Raw genomic sequence first — 18,308 nt, 5'->3', positions numbered from 1 at the left:
GCCGATCGGGCCATTTTTCAGAGGATCGGAATTGGGAAAATGGATCGGGTTTTTCATTAAAAAAACAAAACAAAAACACTTTTTTTCTAAAAAAGTAACAAAATAATGCAGAGATACAATGGTAGTTTTATACTCCACAAGACGCCTGGAAAGCGGGAGAGGAAGTACTGTAAGCACTGCAATACTGGTGCGCCCCCTCAATGCCGGGGGTGGCGCATGTGACCTTGGGGAGCATACTCATTTGCCATGCTAAAATAAAGTGTAATTGCAGATTCACTCAGTGGGTGGCAGTGGCGCTCTCATTTTCAGAGCGTGCTCATTATTTCTTTAACCAAACAAGAGCACACAGCAAAGAGCGCTATTGACAAAGTGTATGTAGCGTTTGGCTTTGACTTTTATTTACTTTTGTTTACTGTGTCTAAAAATGTTTGCAGTGGACGGAAGGAAGCCTAATCAATTAAGACGTCACTTAAAGACATTACACCATTACCCAAATTGATAAGCCGCTTGATTTTTTTTTTTTCAGTGCATATTGCCAACAATCGTCAAGCTTTGTGAGTGTTACATCGGTAAACCAGTGAGCACTGTTAGTATCATATAAGGTGCATACCAAGTTGCTCAGTCCAAAATAACCCCACGCTATAGCAAAGGAGCTGAGTAATGCAATAACATGCTTGGAACTTTTCTTTTGTTCAAAAAAAAAAAAAAAAAGGCCAGTATCGGATCATGATTCTGTATCAACAGATTCTTAAAATCAGGTGACTCAGACTCAGACTTGGGTGCAAAAAATATGTAATCAGGACATTCCTAAAATCCTCTATGTCAAAATGTACAGATCATTGTGTGGCATTGGTGGAGGTAATGTGAGCTTCTGCCTGTTAAAGTTAACGATGATTGACAGGCGTTGAAGCTTTGATCTTGCCAGAGAAGCTTGGCAGGGCTACCTTCAGAGACACCGAATGTGTCCATCATCTTTGAGCTTGTTAAACACTAAGTGTGCTGTGGCAACTCATTGTGTGTGTGTGTGCGCGCGGCTGTTCTCAGCAGTGAGTGGATTTGGCTGGACCTACTTAATGAGGCATTGAATAAAGACAAGCATTTTTCTGCTTTTTCTTTTTCTTCCGAAGAGCTATTTATTTAACCTTCTATTCAACTTTATGAGAGATGTTTCTGAGTCTAGGAAACCAGGCACTTCTGGAGCTATTATGTTTTATTTGTGTGATTCAATAAATATGCTTTAGACATTTCAATGAAGTTCAGTGTTTGCGGTATTCAATTTTTTATGTCAATTTTTGCACTTTACTTTTTTTCCCCAAAAATCAGTCCTGAAAAACTCATATCAGTCGATCTCTAATTATGACTGAGGCAACAATATACAAATTGACAGTTACGATTTTTTACGACCAAAGAAACAATACAACTGATCAACTATATGACATGGCTTTTCCCAGTTTTGTGTCTTACTTTCTTCCATTCACACAACGTATAATCATGAACAAAAAAAAAAAGGAGAAGATTAAATGAAAGCACCATTTTGACAACTTGCGCGTGGTTATAGCGCTAGTATCTCAAATCTCCGCATGCAAGTAAAACGAAAAAAACAGTTCTTATCAAGTCACCCGTATCCTGATGCATTAGTGTACAAACAAACGGTACGCAGACTCACAAATACACAGAAGTAGACAAACACACACAAAACGACACACCATACACAATAGACACGGCAGTTGACAGCAGTCCACAGTGAATGGCGCCAGTAAATTTGCGCTTGAACAATGAGAGCAGATGGACACGATAACGATGATGATGACGACCAACTCCGACTGCTAATGTCCTTTCGGCCGTTTAGTCGGCGAGAGCAACAGTTTGCCGTGCTTGACACTAAATCACAGGCATAAAAGGGCCCGTTACCCTTATTCGTACGAGTCACCGGGAGCGCCGGCTAATTGCTTTTAGTGTTGCGGCTCTCCGGAGATGGAAAACGGGCCCCGCTCGTAATCAGAGCATTGTCAGTGCTTATTAGCCGCCCCGCTAATCTTACGACCCTTTTTCCCCCTCGCCGACTGCTGCAAAGCCTAACGTGTCGTCCTCGCTCTCAGCTAACATTGTCCTTGTTGTGGCCAGGTAAAAAAAAAAAAAAAATCAGCATAACCATGAGAAATTGGTTATATAAATTGTTGGAGGTGTAATGATTCATCACTGCCTCTTAACACGGGTGTTTTGAGTTGCTGTTGATTAAACAAGGTATTCAAGTTCCCTTTTAGCTTTGGTGTCCAAAATGGGACAGTTAGCTGTGTGGGAAATAGCACGATGTGATGTAGTCCATGCAGGGGTGAAAGTGAGCCAGAACGGTCAGGAACGCAGTTCTGGTATAAGATTCAGGGCCAGAACGCAGTTCCAGTATAAGATTTAGGACCAGAATGCTGTTCCTGTACATGGTGCTTTGTTTCCGAAAATATGACACCAACTGTCAAAACGCTATGTAAAAAAAAAAAAAAAAAAAAAAAAATGCTCAGCTGCCACACATTCATCTCCAAGAAGAAAACAATCTACCAACATCAGATTTACATACACAAGTGTTAACAACAAGCATAATAAAGTGCTTGTGTAGCAATCCGTTTCCACCAATATTTATTATCTATCTTATTCCACGGACAGCATGGAGGTTTCCTCAGCTGCTGCAGTTATCTGAGTTTGACGTCGATGTGCGAATACACGCAGCAAAGCAAAACGCCTGGAAGGGACATTTGGCGACTCTTTGTTTTGTGTGAAATATTTAGTATTGATATGTAAGTCATTTTCAACATTTTTGTATGTGTGTTTTCAGTTTTACGAATTCATCAAGAGTGAGGAAGTAAAGACTTCAAAATCCACTTTTGCCTCGTTGTGCCGTCTGTCTAGCTAAACAGGCTCACGTTTAGTGAGGACAGAACAAAATGGATCAAATTTTTAAGAGCAACGAAAGAGTTGAGGAGGCTTATTTATCATATTTAGTTTTATTTGCTCTGATAGAAAGGCAACAGTGACTCAAATAACCACTTGTTACAACCAAGGTAGGCAGAAGAGCATCTCTGAACGCACAGTATGTCGAACTTTGAGGCAGATGGGCTACAGCAGCAGAAGACCACGCCGGGTGCCACTCCTTTCAGCTAAGAACAGGAAACTGAGGCTACAATTTGCACAAGCTCATCGGAATTGGACAATAGAAGATTGGAAAAACGTTGCCTGGTCTGATGAATCTCGATTTCTGCTGCGACATTCGGATGGTAGGGTCAGAATTTGGTGTCAACAACATGAAAGCATGGATCCATCCTGCATTGTATTATCGGTTCAGGCTGGTGGTGGTGGTGTAATGGTGTGGGGAATATTTTCTTGCCACTCTTTGGGCCCCTTGGAACCAATTGAGCATCGTTGGAATGCCACAGCCTACCTGAGTATTGTTGCTGACCATGTCCATTCCTTTATGACCACCAATTGTACCAAAACTTCTGATGGCTACTTTCAGCAGGATAATGCGCCATGTCATACAGCTGGAATCATCTCAGACTGGTTTCTTGAACATGACAATGAGTTCACTGTACTCAAATGTAGGGATGGGAATTGATAGGATTTTTATGATTCCGATTCCATTATCGATATTGCTTAACGATTCGATTCTTTATCGATTCTCTTATCGATTCTAATTGTGGGAAAAAGAAGAACAAACGTTTTGATTTGCATCGAGTTTGTTTAACCAGAAGTCACAACCTAACTCACAACGAGGTCAAAAGAGGCCCAAAGCCTCAATATTAACTGTGGCAATAAGTGGAAAATGCACAAGAATGTGTAACATTTTACTGAAACATTTTTCTAATAGAGATTAAAAAAATATTGGTATATATATTGGCATATAGGTTGTTGGTCAGCTGTTGGCAATATGTGCAGGGGTCCCCAAACTTTTTCCTGTGAGGGCCATATAACTTTTCCCTTCTCTGATGAGGGGCCGGTGTCAGTTTGTAACAGAAAAAGTGTGACGATTGCAGGAGTGCCTAACTGTAAAAAAATTATTGTTTTTTCAGAAAGCCACAATCAAATAACCCTTTCTGGATTCTTCTCGGAACAAAAGTAAATAAAATTTAAAAAAATAATATAATAATAATAACAACCAAATAACCCTCTCTGAGTTCTTCACAGAAAAAGGCCAGGAAATAAATAACACTATTGAGAAAAAAAAAAAAAAAAAATTCAAAACACCCTGGTATTGTTCAGGGGGCCGGACCAAATGTCGGGGCGGGCCGGTCCGTAGTTTGGGGACCCGTTAGTGTATTATTTACCATTATATTGAAATGCATGCCTTTTAGTTTTTATGGTGTTTTCACGCTCAAGCGGGGGCACCCTTGCGCTTCCTCACCCGAAGAACGCGCTGACGTGAAGAAGAGCGCGCTTACACGCGAAGAAGAAGAAATGCCGCATCCAAGCAAGTGAGCGAGTTATTGAGAGAGGGAAGCACTGCTACGACCCTACGTTCTTTGTTAATGTTTGTAAAATATCTACAGAGGCAACGCCTGTATGTATCATCTTTTGTGTTGTTGTTGTGTGTTTCCACTCGCGATCGGACACTTAAATTCAGTTGTGTAGTGGTTTGAACGATGTGCTAATGCTAGCGAACGTATGCTAACCGTTTTGCTATTACTGTATTAGCAGCTAATCATCGCTGATTTACGTTGATGCAAACCTGTTTGTTATTGGGGACGAAATTAATTTGTTTCATTTCCATTTTTAGTTTCACTCTTCAAGTGATGATTGAATAAAGTCAGCAAATTATACCAACGTCTTCTGCATAGCTGTCGCGGTGAGGACAGTGCAGTCTATTCCCTCCCGATGCAGTTATCGCCACCTTGCAATGATTGCAAGTCGTTTTGTTGTAATTTTTCCTCGTGAAGTGAAGACACACTTTCGAGAGTTTGAACCTACGTGCTGTCATTGTTATGTTTACGGCTGCAATGCTCAGCTAAACCATCGTAACCTTTCATTTTCACCCTCTTTCCTGGTGAAGTGTAGCCAAACTTTGGAGCGGGTGGTTCTTGGCGCCATGCTAGTTTGATGCGTCTGGACAACAACACAGTCACGACGCAATATGCATCATTAGGAATCGGTAAAGGGATCGTTAAGGCTTTTTCATTGTGATGTCGAGGCCTTGAAACACTAGGAACTGGTTCGGAATTGGAATCGGATTTCGATTCCCATCCCTACTCAAATGGCCTCCACAGTCACCAGATCTCAATCCAATAGAGCATCTTTGGGATGTGGTGGAACGGGAGATTCTCATCATGGATGTGTAGCCGACAAATCTGCACCAACTGTGTGATGCCATCATGTCAATATAGACCAAACTCTCTGAAGAATGCTTCCAGCACCTTGTTGAATCTATGCCACGAAGAATTGAGGCAGTTCTGAATGCAAAAGGGGGTCCAACCCGTTACTATCATGGTGTACCTAATAAAGTGGGCGGTGAGTGTACATCCTATGTTCTTAAGTAGTTAAAATTGAGATTTAGCATTTAGTATGTGAGGAAATGAGGGAAAATAAAAATAAGGAGATGGAGGTTGGAATTATTGCTCTTTTCGTTAACTTTTATTTTGCAAATCATTGAAAAAATACAATTTTGTATGAAATCAGTTTTTGTATATGTTATAGAAATAACTGTGCTAAAACCGTTTTCTTTGCATTTCAGTAGTTTAGGAGGTTTGACCCCCCCACACACACAAAAATGAAAGAAAATAAATAAAATTTCTAGCTCTGTGGCGACCTTCACTTTGGGGAGTTCCGGCAAGAAATTCTAGCCACTTTCACCCCTGGGTCCATGGTGCATTTGCTACTGGGCAAATTTATAAATTATTTGTTAATGACCGCAATCTGGCCTGTGCCTCTTGACCAATCAATATGCCTGTCTACTCTATTGTCTAATCCCAGTAGAGATTTGTGCAATCTAGTGGTTGGCTGCCATTACTGACGTGTTTGCACACCTATCCCAGCTTCAGTCAGTGTAAACAGTAACGTTAGCTGCTATTAGCCATGTGCTGCGGGCGACGACGTTTTTGGGCAGCTTTGTTACAAGGAAAAGGCCAGCTACTGAGCAGGAAGAGGAGCCTACAACCAAGTCCATTCTGCATAACGTGGCTAAAAGCTAGCACATGAGGCAACAAAAGCAAATGCACTGAGAGCATCATAACTTGTAACAAACCGTATTGCTAAACCCAAGAAAACTTTCACGATTGGAGAAAAACTCATTATGTTTGCGAGGATATTTGCTGTCAAGTTTTAGGAGAAGCTACTGGTAAAAAAAGGTTGATTCAGCATATGGCGAGTTACATTTTCCCTGCACTTCATGTTTGTTTTTAGCCCCGTCGTGTTTTTATTTCTGCCGAGACAAAAAAAGCCCAAATTACACCGGTCCGTAATGCAAAAAAAGGCTGGGGACCACTGCTCTAGAGTGTTGAACAGGTGTCAGGAACCTATGTCTCGAGTCATATCTGGATCTTCGCCAACACATAATATTAAATGTAGAACCAGCCGGCTTGCTCGACATGAACGAGCTGTGATGAGCTGATAATGCATTCACACATATTTCTTGGACCTTCAAATGTACGTCACAATAATATGCTTCAATTCGGTGCCCATCGGTGGTCCTCCCAACGTGGATCGCACGCAGATGAGCGTTATTACAGAGCTCGTCTCGCACGTTTAGTCACTGAACAGCCAGCAGCAGGGCTGGACGCTCCCAAGTCAATGCCAACCGAACTGGAGTATATAAAAATGCGTAGGAGAAAATTAAACCACGAAATGTGAACTGCATTGTATCTCAAGTCAGAGAGGTTCACAGTTAGTTTCGCTTTCATGACTTTTTCGCCTGTCAAAATTCTCACCACTTTCAAGAGAGCGAGACACATGAAACGTTTGCTCCACCTGTCTCGGTCACTGGTATGCACACGCCCCCGTGGTTGTGGTTTCCACTTCCAGGAAATAAACAGAGCGCCACGCAATGTTTCTATTTGTTATTTTCAAAATGGTGAGTGCGCAACTGAGCAACGACTGTAACATCCCAAGTAACCAGTTCAGGCTTTCGCGTTTTTTTTTCTAAAAAGATTTATTTCAATCAAAACTCAGCGACTGCTCGTAAAAGCCAAGCGTGTCCTCTGTCCCTCCACTCTCGCTCCCTCCCGTGTAATACGTTCGAACATGTTCATGAAAAAAAACAGTGCTCATAAAACAGAGTTCCCGACCCCTGGTCTAGAAGGCGTAGTAATTTCGAAATTTCGTAAGAAATGAGTTTCCGGTTCAGAGGTAAACCGTGCGGGCTCCTCACTCATTTTTATTTTTAATAAAGGGACAAGCGCCGCTGAAGCCAACGCATTGCATTACCGTAATGAACATAATACAAACAATGATCCAAATGAGGGACGGCTAGCATGACTTTGTTGTACCTTGTGGAGGATGGACTGACCGCAGTTGTTTTGCAGGTTAGCAATTTCACACTATTTAATGTTATGCTCATGCTGATGCAGGTCGGACATTCAGTAGCAAAATTAGTGGTGTTTCCCCCACCTCCACAACATTGACATCTTTTCACATTACTTATAATGGCTGCTGTTGGCCGAAAAAAAACTTCTATTATCCCTCCTCTTCGAAGAGGGCGGAGGAGGCGGCATGTTATCGACATGAATGTGTCTGGGCTGAAGAGATAATTATGAAGATGTTTATAATATATTTGCTTTAATCAACTGCTGCTTGCAATGAGGAGATGCTTTGCATATTATCATTAGCAGAAATGTTTTGCCTTGAAGAAACTGGTAGGATGATAAGGCGCCAAACGGTACGCTCGAGACGAGAACAGCCGGACAAGGACAGCCCGCGACGTCGGAATGCTTTAATACACATGTATGAATTTCACCTACAGGCGCACACATAGCCAAACAAGTTCACTCGGTGCAATCCTCACTTTGCTACCCAATCCCATTTTAAGGTTGACACTAAGCCTGAACAATATATCGTTTAAACATCGCCATCGCGATGTGCGCATGCGCGATAGTCCCATTGCAAGGACGTACGATAGTTTTTTTTAAAAAAAATTCCAATCCACAAACCTTTATTCTGCTTCATTCGCTCGCACAGCCTCTCTCACCCCCTTTCCCAGCTCTCAGTCACTGCGGCACTTGCTTATTAAAGTTAACGATGGCTTTGATCTGGCCCAAGAAGCCGGGCAGCAATCTGTCAATCATCGTTTAACTTGTTAAACAGTTTCTACAAGGAAGCGCGGGCTGGAATGAATGTGTGTGTCTGTGGGGGGCGAATGTGGAGACGTTCGAGACATATAAAATAAACGCCAGAAGTGATTATAAGGAGTTTGTATGTTCTAGATGTCACTCCAAGAGTCACAGCCATGTTAGGTAAACAGGAGCATTTAATAAAGCCAAGAATTTTTCTACTACAGTACTTTATTCTTGTTTAAAAATGATTCAGTGGAACAGTTATGTTTAAAACTGATCATAATTCTTACATTTGAAGTGCTTAAAAAGCATTTATTAAAAAAAAAAATTTTTTTTTAAATCATACTTCGGGGGAAAAAGTGAGAAAAAACATGTCTTATATGTATCTCTTTCCAGTGCTAGATCTGAATAAATACATTGAGGGGGGTATGCGCTACTTCGCGGTTTTTCACTTATCGCAGCGGGTTCTGGTCCCTATTAACCGCGAAAAACGATGGAATACTGTACACTGTGGTCATGTTGAGTCAACCAAAGTCTTTCCAAACAGCTATTCAAGTCATCTAGTAAAAATTTAAAAAAAAAAATATATATATATATATATATATATTTTAATATCGCAATATAATATCGCAATATATCGCAAAATCCCAAAAATCGCAGCAATAGTCTTTTCCAATATCGTTCAGGCCTAGTTGACACCCTCCTTTGTTGCTACGGCCACCCCAAATAAGGGGTTTAGGTTAGAACGACTTTGAAGACTGTATTATGGAATCTAGTATTACATTGCAAAGTCCCCTTCCGTGCTCCTTGCAAGTTCTCAAAAAGTCGAGTACCTTCTCTCCGTATTTTGTGTAATTTATAATATATATATACCCTCCTATGGATTTGTATTTGAACTTGAGATTTTAGTGTTCCTTCTAGCAGGATCCGAACCAACGACCTAAGGATCTACAGACCTCTTGACAGGGGCTGTGTGAGTGTGCGTCTGTGTAGCGGGAGGGGGGAAGGGTCAAGTCGTCAGCCAACCAAACATGCGTTTGAGGGGGAAAAAATGGACCGGCACACTCATAAGGTAAAAAAGGATAAATGTAAGTCTGAACATAATCAAAATAATCAACTTCATAATTGTAGGGTCTATTCTATCCTCATAACACATGGGAATACAACCTAAATTACCTATATAACTGAACTCATTATATACTGCAAATACGGTTACTTAATAGCTGGTGGTGACATTTTGAGCATTCTGAGAAGTTGGCAATGTTATGTCCCTACTGTCCTTATGCAAACCCTTGCTCCTAGTGTAGACGTAGCCAAAGAACCCGCTCAGAAAAGGTGTGCAATGTGAAAGAATATTACCTCATTTTGGTTGTAAACTACTAGTCAGAGTTCTGTAGCAAAAGGTGTCAGAGGTTGGATGCTCGTTCATTGTGTGCCCAGTTGAAAGAATCCTGAAAAGGAATATGTGTGCATAAAATGCCTCCGTCTGGCTCTCTGAGTTCCTTATTAGTGTATAGGTACATCCTAGAAAAATGTTTTAGACAGTGACAAGTACAACACCATTAGACTCTGCCTCATTTCAAGTGAAATGAGAAAGAATGCTTTAGGTGGGCTGAGAGCTAGTGGGGCTTCTGTCAGGCCCCGGGCAAGTGTTTGGGTGTGACAGGGCCAGCACCTGACGGGTGGAGCAGCGGCAGGTGTCACCAATCACCATCTGCCAACATAGGCCAGCCAGAGCTCCACCACATCGCTGGATCGTCTCTTTCAGTTCACCTTGGCATCTCCCCTCACTGCGCTTACCAGCACAAGGGTTCCGTTCAGATGGACTCCGGCAGCCGACATGGCCTTCGAGACGCTTAAGGCACGCTTCACTTCTGCCCCAATCCTCCAAATGCCCGACCCAGAGCGACAATTTGTGGTAGACGGGGATGCGTTCGACGTGGGGGTTGGGGCAGTGCTTTCACAGTGCGCAGCATCGGACGGCAAGTTACATCCGTGCGCCTTCTACTCTCGCCGACTGTCCCCGGCAGAGCGGAATTATGACATTGGGAATCGTGAGCTGCTGCCTGTGAAACTCGCTCTGGAAGAAATGCGACATTGGCTTGAAGGATCAGCCGTTCCGTTACTGGCGTGGACCGACCACAAGAACCTTGAATATATAAGAACAGCTCGGCGGTTGAACCCGCGGCAGGCCCGGTGTCCGTATTCGTCACACGTTTCAATTACACCCTCTCTTACCACCCTGGTTCCCGAAGGATGAAGCACTAGTGGAGGATTTTGAGCCCATTCCCCGGATTCCTGCCTAATTTCCACGCTGATCTGGGACATTGAGGAGCAGGTTAAAGAAGCCATCCGGGATCAGCCAGGCCCCAGCGCCTGCCCCACTGATCGCCTCTTTGTTCCTGATAATCTGAGGTCGCAGGTCATCCAGTGGGGCCACAACTCCCACCTGGCTTGTCACCCTGGTGTCACACGCCCACTTCATCCCGCTGCCAAGATTGCCCACTGCTATGAAGACGGCACAGGTGGTTATGGAACAGGTGTTCCGAATCCACGGACTATCAAGGGATGTCGTATCTGACCGGGGTCCGCAGTTTGCATCCTCCTTCTGGAAGGAGTTCTGCCGCCTCCTGGGAGCCACGGCGAGCCTCACGTCAGGCTATCACCCCCAGTCTAACGGCCAGTCGGAAAGGCCACATGTAAGAGCTTGAGACATCCCTCCGCTGCATGGCTTCATGCAACCCCTATTATTGGGGACAACATCTGCTGTGGGTGGAATACGCTCACAACTCCCTTCCCAGCTCTGCCACTGGCCATTCTCCCTTTCACACTGTCTTCGGCGATCAACCGCCCCTGTTCGCCAGCCAAGAGGGAGACGCTTCCTGCCCTTCCGCCCAACCCTGTCTACGGAGATGTCGCCGAATCTGGTCTCAAGCCCGTACCGCCCTTTTAAAGTCTGTTTCTGGTTATGCCATCAGAGCCAACCGAAGACGGACAGCAGCCCCTGCTTACCAAGTGGGCCAGAAGGTATGGCTTTCTTCCCGGGATCTGCCAGTCCAAGTGGAATCACGTAAACTGGCACCCAGGTTCGTTGGTCCGTTTCCCATCGAAAAGATCATCAGCCCATCAGCTATCCGACTCAAACTACCCAGGTCTATGAAGGTTCACCCAACCTTCCATGTCTCCAAACTAAAGCCAGTCCATGAAAGCCCCCTGGTCCCCAATGCAGCACCACCTCCCCCTCCTCGCCTGGTGGACGGGGGTCCTGTCTACACAGTTCGCCGCCTGCTCAAGTCACGCCGCCGGGGCAGGGCCTCCAATATCTGTTGGACTGGGAAGGATATGGTCCTGAGGAGAGGATGTGGGTTCCAGTTGGGCGGATTGTAGATCGGACCCTCATATCAGACTTCCACCGCCTCCATCCGGACCAACCGTCCGGCCGGCGGGGTTGACCTAGAGCGGCTTGCTCTCAGCCCATGCCTACATCTGACTGACTCTGAACCCGACCCTGTGGCATCGGTAGTGTATTCCTCCACTGGCGAGGAGGAGATTGAGCCAATGCCCTCGGTGGATGAGGCCATGGACTGAGATTGAGCCAATGCCCTCAGTGGATGAGGCCATGGCCATGATTAGTAGCCCTTGGTGGGCTCAATCCTTGGGACTTCTGGAGCCGTCCTTTGAGAGGGGGGTTCTGTCATGTATGAATGTTTAACCTTTTAATGTTTCATCATATTGCATGTATTAATGTTGCAGCTATTAATGTTTCAGCTATTGCATCACACTCATGCATCACAAGGCTTTCGTCACATGTTACTGTGTACCCTTTATTATGTCACAAAGAACAACTGAGAACACTATATAAGCCTCGAGCAGACAACATCCAGTGTCAGGTCGTCAGCGATTCAGCATATGTTTGCATGCCAACTAGCCATTACCGCTTGACCTGATTGTTTCCTTTGCCTGTCAAAATCAATAAAGTCCTGTGTCTGCGATACGCAACTAGTTCCTCCGTCTCGTACATGACACACGCAGCAGCCCTTCTTTCTCATTGCCGGTATGATTGCGCCATTGAGCTCCTGCCGGGTGCCACTCTGCCTACGGTACGCCTTTACAACATCTCGCAGCCCGAGCAGGGGGCCCTTTACAGATACATCGCCGACTCATTGGCTGCAGGCATCATCTGCCCGTCCTCTTCCCCAGTTGGTTCGTCAGGAAGAAGGATGGCACGCTACGGCCCTGCATTGATTACCGGGGTCTGAACGACATCACAGTCAAAAACAGATCACCTCTGCCGCTCACTGATTCTCCCTTTACGCTGCTCCATGGCGCCCGCATCTTCACCAAGCTGGACCTCCGCAATGCTTACCACCTGGTTCGCATCAGAGAGGGGGATGAATGTAAGGCTGCCTTCACCACCCCTCTGGGCCATTTCGGATAACTAAAGATGCCATTTGGCCTCTGCAACGCCCAACCATATTCCAGGCCTTCGTCAACCACGTCCTTCGGGACATGCTGAACAGGTTCTTTTTTGTCCATCTGGACGACATACTGATCTTCTCTCGTACCGCCGCAGAACACGCGCAGCACGTGCGGCAAGCTGCAGCGCTTCCTGGGGTTTGCAATCTTTTATCGGCGAATAATCCGCAGTTACAGCCAGATAGCGGCCCCTCTCACAGCCCTCGCGTTCACCAACACTCAGTTCCTGTGGTCAGATACCACTGAGACTGCCATCTGCGACCTTGCGGCACGCTTCAAGTCGGCTCCTGTGCTCGCTCATCCAGACCCCGCATTGTGGACGCTTCAGAGCTGGGGGTGGGTGCTGTCCTCTCACAGCGTAAGCTGGGGGATGGGAAGGTACACCCCTGGGCCTACTTCTCCCATAGGCTTACTCCCGCAGACTGCAACTTGGGATTGGGGATCGTGAGCTGCTGGAGGTAAAGTTGGCCCTGGAGGAATGCCACCACCTTCTGGAAGGAACACGCCATCCATTTGTGGTTTGGACAGACAACAAAAATCTCAAGTCAGCCCGCAGACTGAACCCCCATCAAGCCATTTGGGCCCTGTTTTTTAACAGATTCGATTTCACATTGTCCTATGTCCCAGGCTCAGAAAATGGGAAGGCTGATGCCCAGTCTCACTTGTACCAACCAGTCGATTCTCAATAGGCACTTATCCTCCCTCCATCCTGCGTGGTGGCTGCCACAATGATGGACCTGAAGGCTGAGGTTTTGGCGGCTCAGGGCCAGTATCCAGACCCCCCACAGGGAACGCAAAGTGATCGGTTTGTCCCCGACTCAGTCAGTCCCAAAGTGCTGGAATGGGCCCACACCTCCCGCCTGACCTGCCACCCTGGTATCACCCGCATCTTGGCTGTTTTTGCGTCAGCGTTTCTGGTGGCCAACAATGAGGGAGGATTGCCGGTCCTTCGTCTCTGCCTGCCACGTGAGTGCCCATAGCAAGTCGTCCACCAAGTCAAGTTCAGGCCTGCTCCTCCACCTGCCGATACCGAGCAGTCCTTGGGCTCACGTTGGCGTAGCCTTTGTCACTGGACTCCTGCCATCTTGGGGTCATACTGTCATTTTAACCCTTTAACACCGAACGTGTCGGATGCGACACGTTTACGCATATCATCTTTGAAGCCTCGTAACGCTGTAATTACGTCACGCACGTGCCCCTGGTTGCTCTCATTTGAAAGTACGGAAGTTGATGTCCACACCAGTTTTTATTTGAAGTCAATCGACCAAGTAAAACGGGAGATAATGTCCTTTGAGTTTTATAGTTTTATTGCACTCATAAATATGCATTAAAACCCATGGACCATGTGTCTATCTCCATATTTCCATAATTTCTTGTCCTTTTTCAAAACCAAAAGCAGCACAAAAGACTACATATCCCAAGAGTCGTTGTGATGTCAAGAAGGACAAACCTAATGTGAACATTTTTAATAAATTGCCGAGCTAGGCGCCAACTACGGAAAAGGAGGCATAAACACTGGTTGGATTGCGCGAGCGAATTTGAAACATGCAGAATGAATCAAAAACTAAATTTAGCGCAAGCAAATGCATTTTTTATTAACTCAAGGAATAGGTATTTGTCGTTGTTTTCCTCGGATTAGTCGGCGTCTCGGCGAGTAGAAGTAACAGCAGCGCTCAAACGGCGGATGAGTAGGCTGTGTGACATTGTATGTGATGCAGCTCACTGAGCTCAGTGACCTGTTCAAAAACAAACTTTATTGAGTGCGCAAAAAAAGAAAAAAACTTTATTGGGTCGCATGCCTGAAAAAATTATATTGAACTGAACTACTTGTCAGTATTTTTGAAAATACTTTCTTTTTTTCAATGTTATATGTATTTTTTTTTCTTCACTATGACTCTTTTCAATTTTTATATAGATGTGTGTTCGAGAAGCTTGATTGCATGTACATATATACCTTTGATAAGGTGATGGGTACAATACCTAACTTCACAAAGAGATATCCTCCAAACCCTTTTTGTGTTGAATGATATATTTATTGGATGATATAATATGAATGATAATATTTTTTCTCACTATTTTGCACTGTATATAACCTGTTTTGACCATAGTATGTGTAAAGGCCAAAAACGCCTATGACCATACCTGCTGCTTGTGTTGAATTGTCAAACATAAAACTATTCAATCTTATTTTTTTCTACTGAATGTTTATCCTAGCAAGTTAAATATTATCAAGCTTCAAAACGATTGGTCGAGCACGTTTGGTTGTCAGTGGGACAGCAACATTACAAACTTTGAAAAAAGATTTGGGGATTTTTTTTGTCTTTTTGGGTCCAAAATGTGGATTAAAATTGGTCAGTGAAGAAAACAAACAGTTTGGACATGAAGTTCAAGGTATACTGAAAAAAGGGACCCAACTTGGCCATTGTGAACAATTTTTTCTTTGAAATATAAAGGCAACATCAAAGGCATGCAAATTCGGCCGAAATAGGCTTAGGTGTTAAAGGGTTAACTATTGTTGACCGTTTCTCCAAAGCTGCTCACTTCGTCGCCCTCCACAAACTCCCCACAGCCAAGGAGACAGCAGACTTAATGGTCGAGCAAGTGTTTCACACTGGATTCCGGCCAACCGTCTCGGACCGCAGACCCCAGTTCACCTCGCACGTCTGGTCAGCCTTCTGCTCCGCTCTCGGTATCACTACGAGCCTCTCCTCTGGTTTTCACCCCCGGACCAAATGACAGTGTGAACATGGGAACCAGTAGTTGGAAGCGGCGCTCCGTTGCACCACCCAGGCCCGTCCAACCACCTAGAGGGATCAGCTGCCCTGGTTTGAGTATGCACATAACTCGCTACCTAACACATCTTACAACCTGTCCCCCTTCCAGTGCTCGCTCAGCTATCAGCCTCCTTTTTTCCTATCTATGGAGGCCGAGATAGCTGTCCCTTCGATACAAGCACACCTTGCCGAGTGTACCAAGGTCTGGAAACAAACCCATGCTAAGCTAAGTCGTTAATCTACGCGTACCCAGAAACAGGCAAACCACAGCCGCGCGCCAGCACCTACCTACAAAGTTGGCTAAATAGTCTGGTTGTCTCCAGGGATCTGCCGCTCAAGACTGACTCAAGGAAGTTGACCCCACAATTCATCGGCCCTTACGAGATTGTCAAAGTGATCAACCCATGCGCCGTACGCCTTAAGCTCCCTGCGGCCCTCTGCGTCCATCCAACCTTTTACGTGTCCCTAGTAAAACCTGTCGGGATGAGTCCCTTGCCCCCGCCCCCAATTCTGTGTTCTCTGTCGGTCGACGGTCTTCAGGGTGGGGAGGCTTCTGGCTGTCCGGCACCGGGGCCGTGGCCTGCAGTATTTGGTGGATTGGGAAGGCTATGGCCTGGAGGAGCATAGTTGGGTCCCGGCACGCTAGATCCTCTTTCGGTCCTTTATCCGGGATTTCCATCAGGCGTACCCGGATCGTCTGCGTCGCGTGCCTGGTGGTGCGCATAGGAGGTGGGGTACTGTCAGGCCCCGGGCTGGGCAAGTGTGTTTGTGTGTGTGTGTGTCTTGTCTGTCATCCCATTACAGGGCCAATACTTGACGGGTGGAGCAGCTGCAAGTGTCACCAATCACCATCTGCCTACATAAGCCAGTAAGATTTCCACCATGTCGCTTGATCATCTCTTTCAGTTCACTGTTAGTGCCTTTTCACGTTGTGAATTTTTCTGTGTGGACTCATCTGATCATCGACCTATTTGATTTGTTCCAGGATCTCGTCCACGCCTGTTGTTTATGGTACCTTCACCCAGACTCTACACGCCACAGACTCCAAAGCTCTGTGAATGATAAACTGCTTTAATTCCTAACCTCACTATCTCACATGCCTGTTTTGGGGTTCTCTACCCACAATCATAACAGCTTCTTTCATAGCAGCCTCAACGGAGGGGCCCTTTTCCCTGGGCTGACATTTGGACGTGACACCTGGAGGCACGGCAAGGGGTAGCAAGCTTCACTACTGTGGAGCTCTTTCCATGTGTGTGTGTGTGTGAGTGCGTGTGTGTGTACGTGCATGTAAAGCACTTGTGCATGTGCAAGGGGGTGTTTCTGACCAGGTTTAAGGTTCCTCTCCTGCAGCACGGACAGCCACTTTGCTCCAGTGCCAAAGATGCTGATGCTGAATAAGCAGAGGACACAGAAAATATTCATTCACATAAGTAGGTTTGGACATCTCAAGCCATCAATGGCACTGAAAAATTAACATTCACTGCCATCCTTCACAGTTTAAATAGTTGGGATGTCTATTTATCATTGGCAGAAATTCTTGAATATTAGTTAAATACAAAATCTCAAAACCTCAAAAAATGGTGTTTTGATGATGAAAACACGAAAGTGCTGATTTTTCTACCTCAGCTTCATGTTATTTGGCCTCTTTATCTCAAAAAGGTGAACTTTACATAAACTAGCAGCAATGAAATCAGCAAATGAAGCATTCAAGCTGACATTGATGTTGCTGATATCAACCATTCAAAAGAACCGTGTCACAACTTTACTGATTTTGATCGAGACAAAAAATGACCAAAAAAAAAAAAATCTCTCAAGTCTTTCTTTTTATCTTTTAAGATTTGAATCAGTTTTCTGAAAGCTTATAGCAAGCTTCAAACAGGACAATCATGCTAATATTTTTTTTTACTGCTTTTGAAAGTACAGGGTGAAGGCTGTCACCTTCATAATCGTCAGAGGAGACACTGTAACAAATTATCACGGTTAAGCACCATTTATATTTATCTTTTCAATTAGGTAGCCACATGACAAAGTCCACGAGGAGTTCATTTAAGTACTCCAGGAAATAGCTAAAATGCCTAAGAGGCATTGTTGTTTTCGTCAACAATGGTAACGAAAATATTTTGTCGACTAACAATTTCTTCATGACGATGACATGATAAGCTAAAAACTTGGCTTGGGAGACTAGGACATAACGAGACGAATGCCAGCTTTCGTCTGTGGAGACAACGAGATGAAAATGCAACGCAGTTTCTGTCATGTTCACAATTCGTGACATTTTCATATTTTACGTGGAGTACGTCAGCTTGCATCATAGCAGTGTTTGGGTCGTGTCACTCATGTGAGATGTGCTGCTCTCCCTCGCTCTCCTCACCGGAGTTTAGGATGTGTTTCAAGCTCGGCCTCGCTCCATCTTGCTCTTTTGGAAACACATGGTAAAATTTGTTTTCTTATCTTGGGAAGAGATATTTTGCAATGTTGCTTTAGCCATTAAAGGTATTTGCGGAGTGATCATCACACAAAAAAATGTAACTTGTCGCATGAGCATAGCATTCGCTTTAGCATTAGCATCGATTTTAGTGTGTAAAGCATTAACTTTTTTTTTTTTTTTTTTTTTTTTTTTTTTACATAGTTTGTGGCTTCTGGTTGGGTTTAACTGAAAATATTGTACTGTTTTTCTGCTGAGTGTGTATTATCAACACATAGTTGACATTGTCCTTGTAGACCAGTACTTCTCCAATTGTGGGGTGTTTCCCCCCAGGGGGGCGCAAAGCAATGTGACCTCGGGGCACATACTTTTTTGACATACGAGAAT

General features: G+C 44.7%; 1 protein-coding gene across 1 annotated transcript in view; it reads right to left on the bottom strand.

Annotated features, from left to right (window-relative positions):
• The window catches only part of aacs (acetoacetyl-CoA synthetase), a 91,039-nt gene that overhangs the window by 30,728 nt on the left and 42,003 nt on the right, over positions 1-18,308 (bottom strand). The window contains exon 11 of the mRNA XM_057831439.1: positions 16,822-16,886. Coding sequence (XP_057687422.1) covers positions 16,822-16,886 — 65 coding nt within the window. The remainder of the gene's footprint in view (positions 1-16,821; positions 16,887-18,308) is intronic.

The sequence above is a fragment of the Corythoichthys intestinalis genome, chromosome 3, assembly GCF_030265065.1.
Source record: "Corythoichthys intestinalis isolate RoL2023-P3 chromosome 3, ASM3026506v1, whole genome shotgun sequence".
In the NCBI taxonomy this organism is placed as follows: domain Eukaryota; kingdom Metazoa; phylum Chordata; class Actinopteri; order Syngnathiformes; family Syngnathidae; genus Corythoichthys; species Corythoichthys intestinalis.
This window is presented reverse-complemented; position numbering and strand designations above follow the sequence as displayed.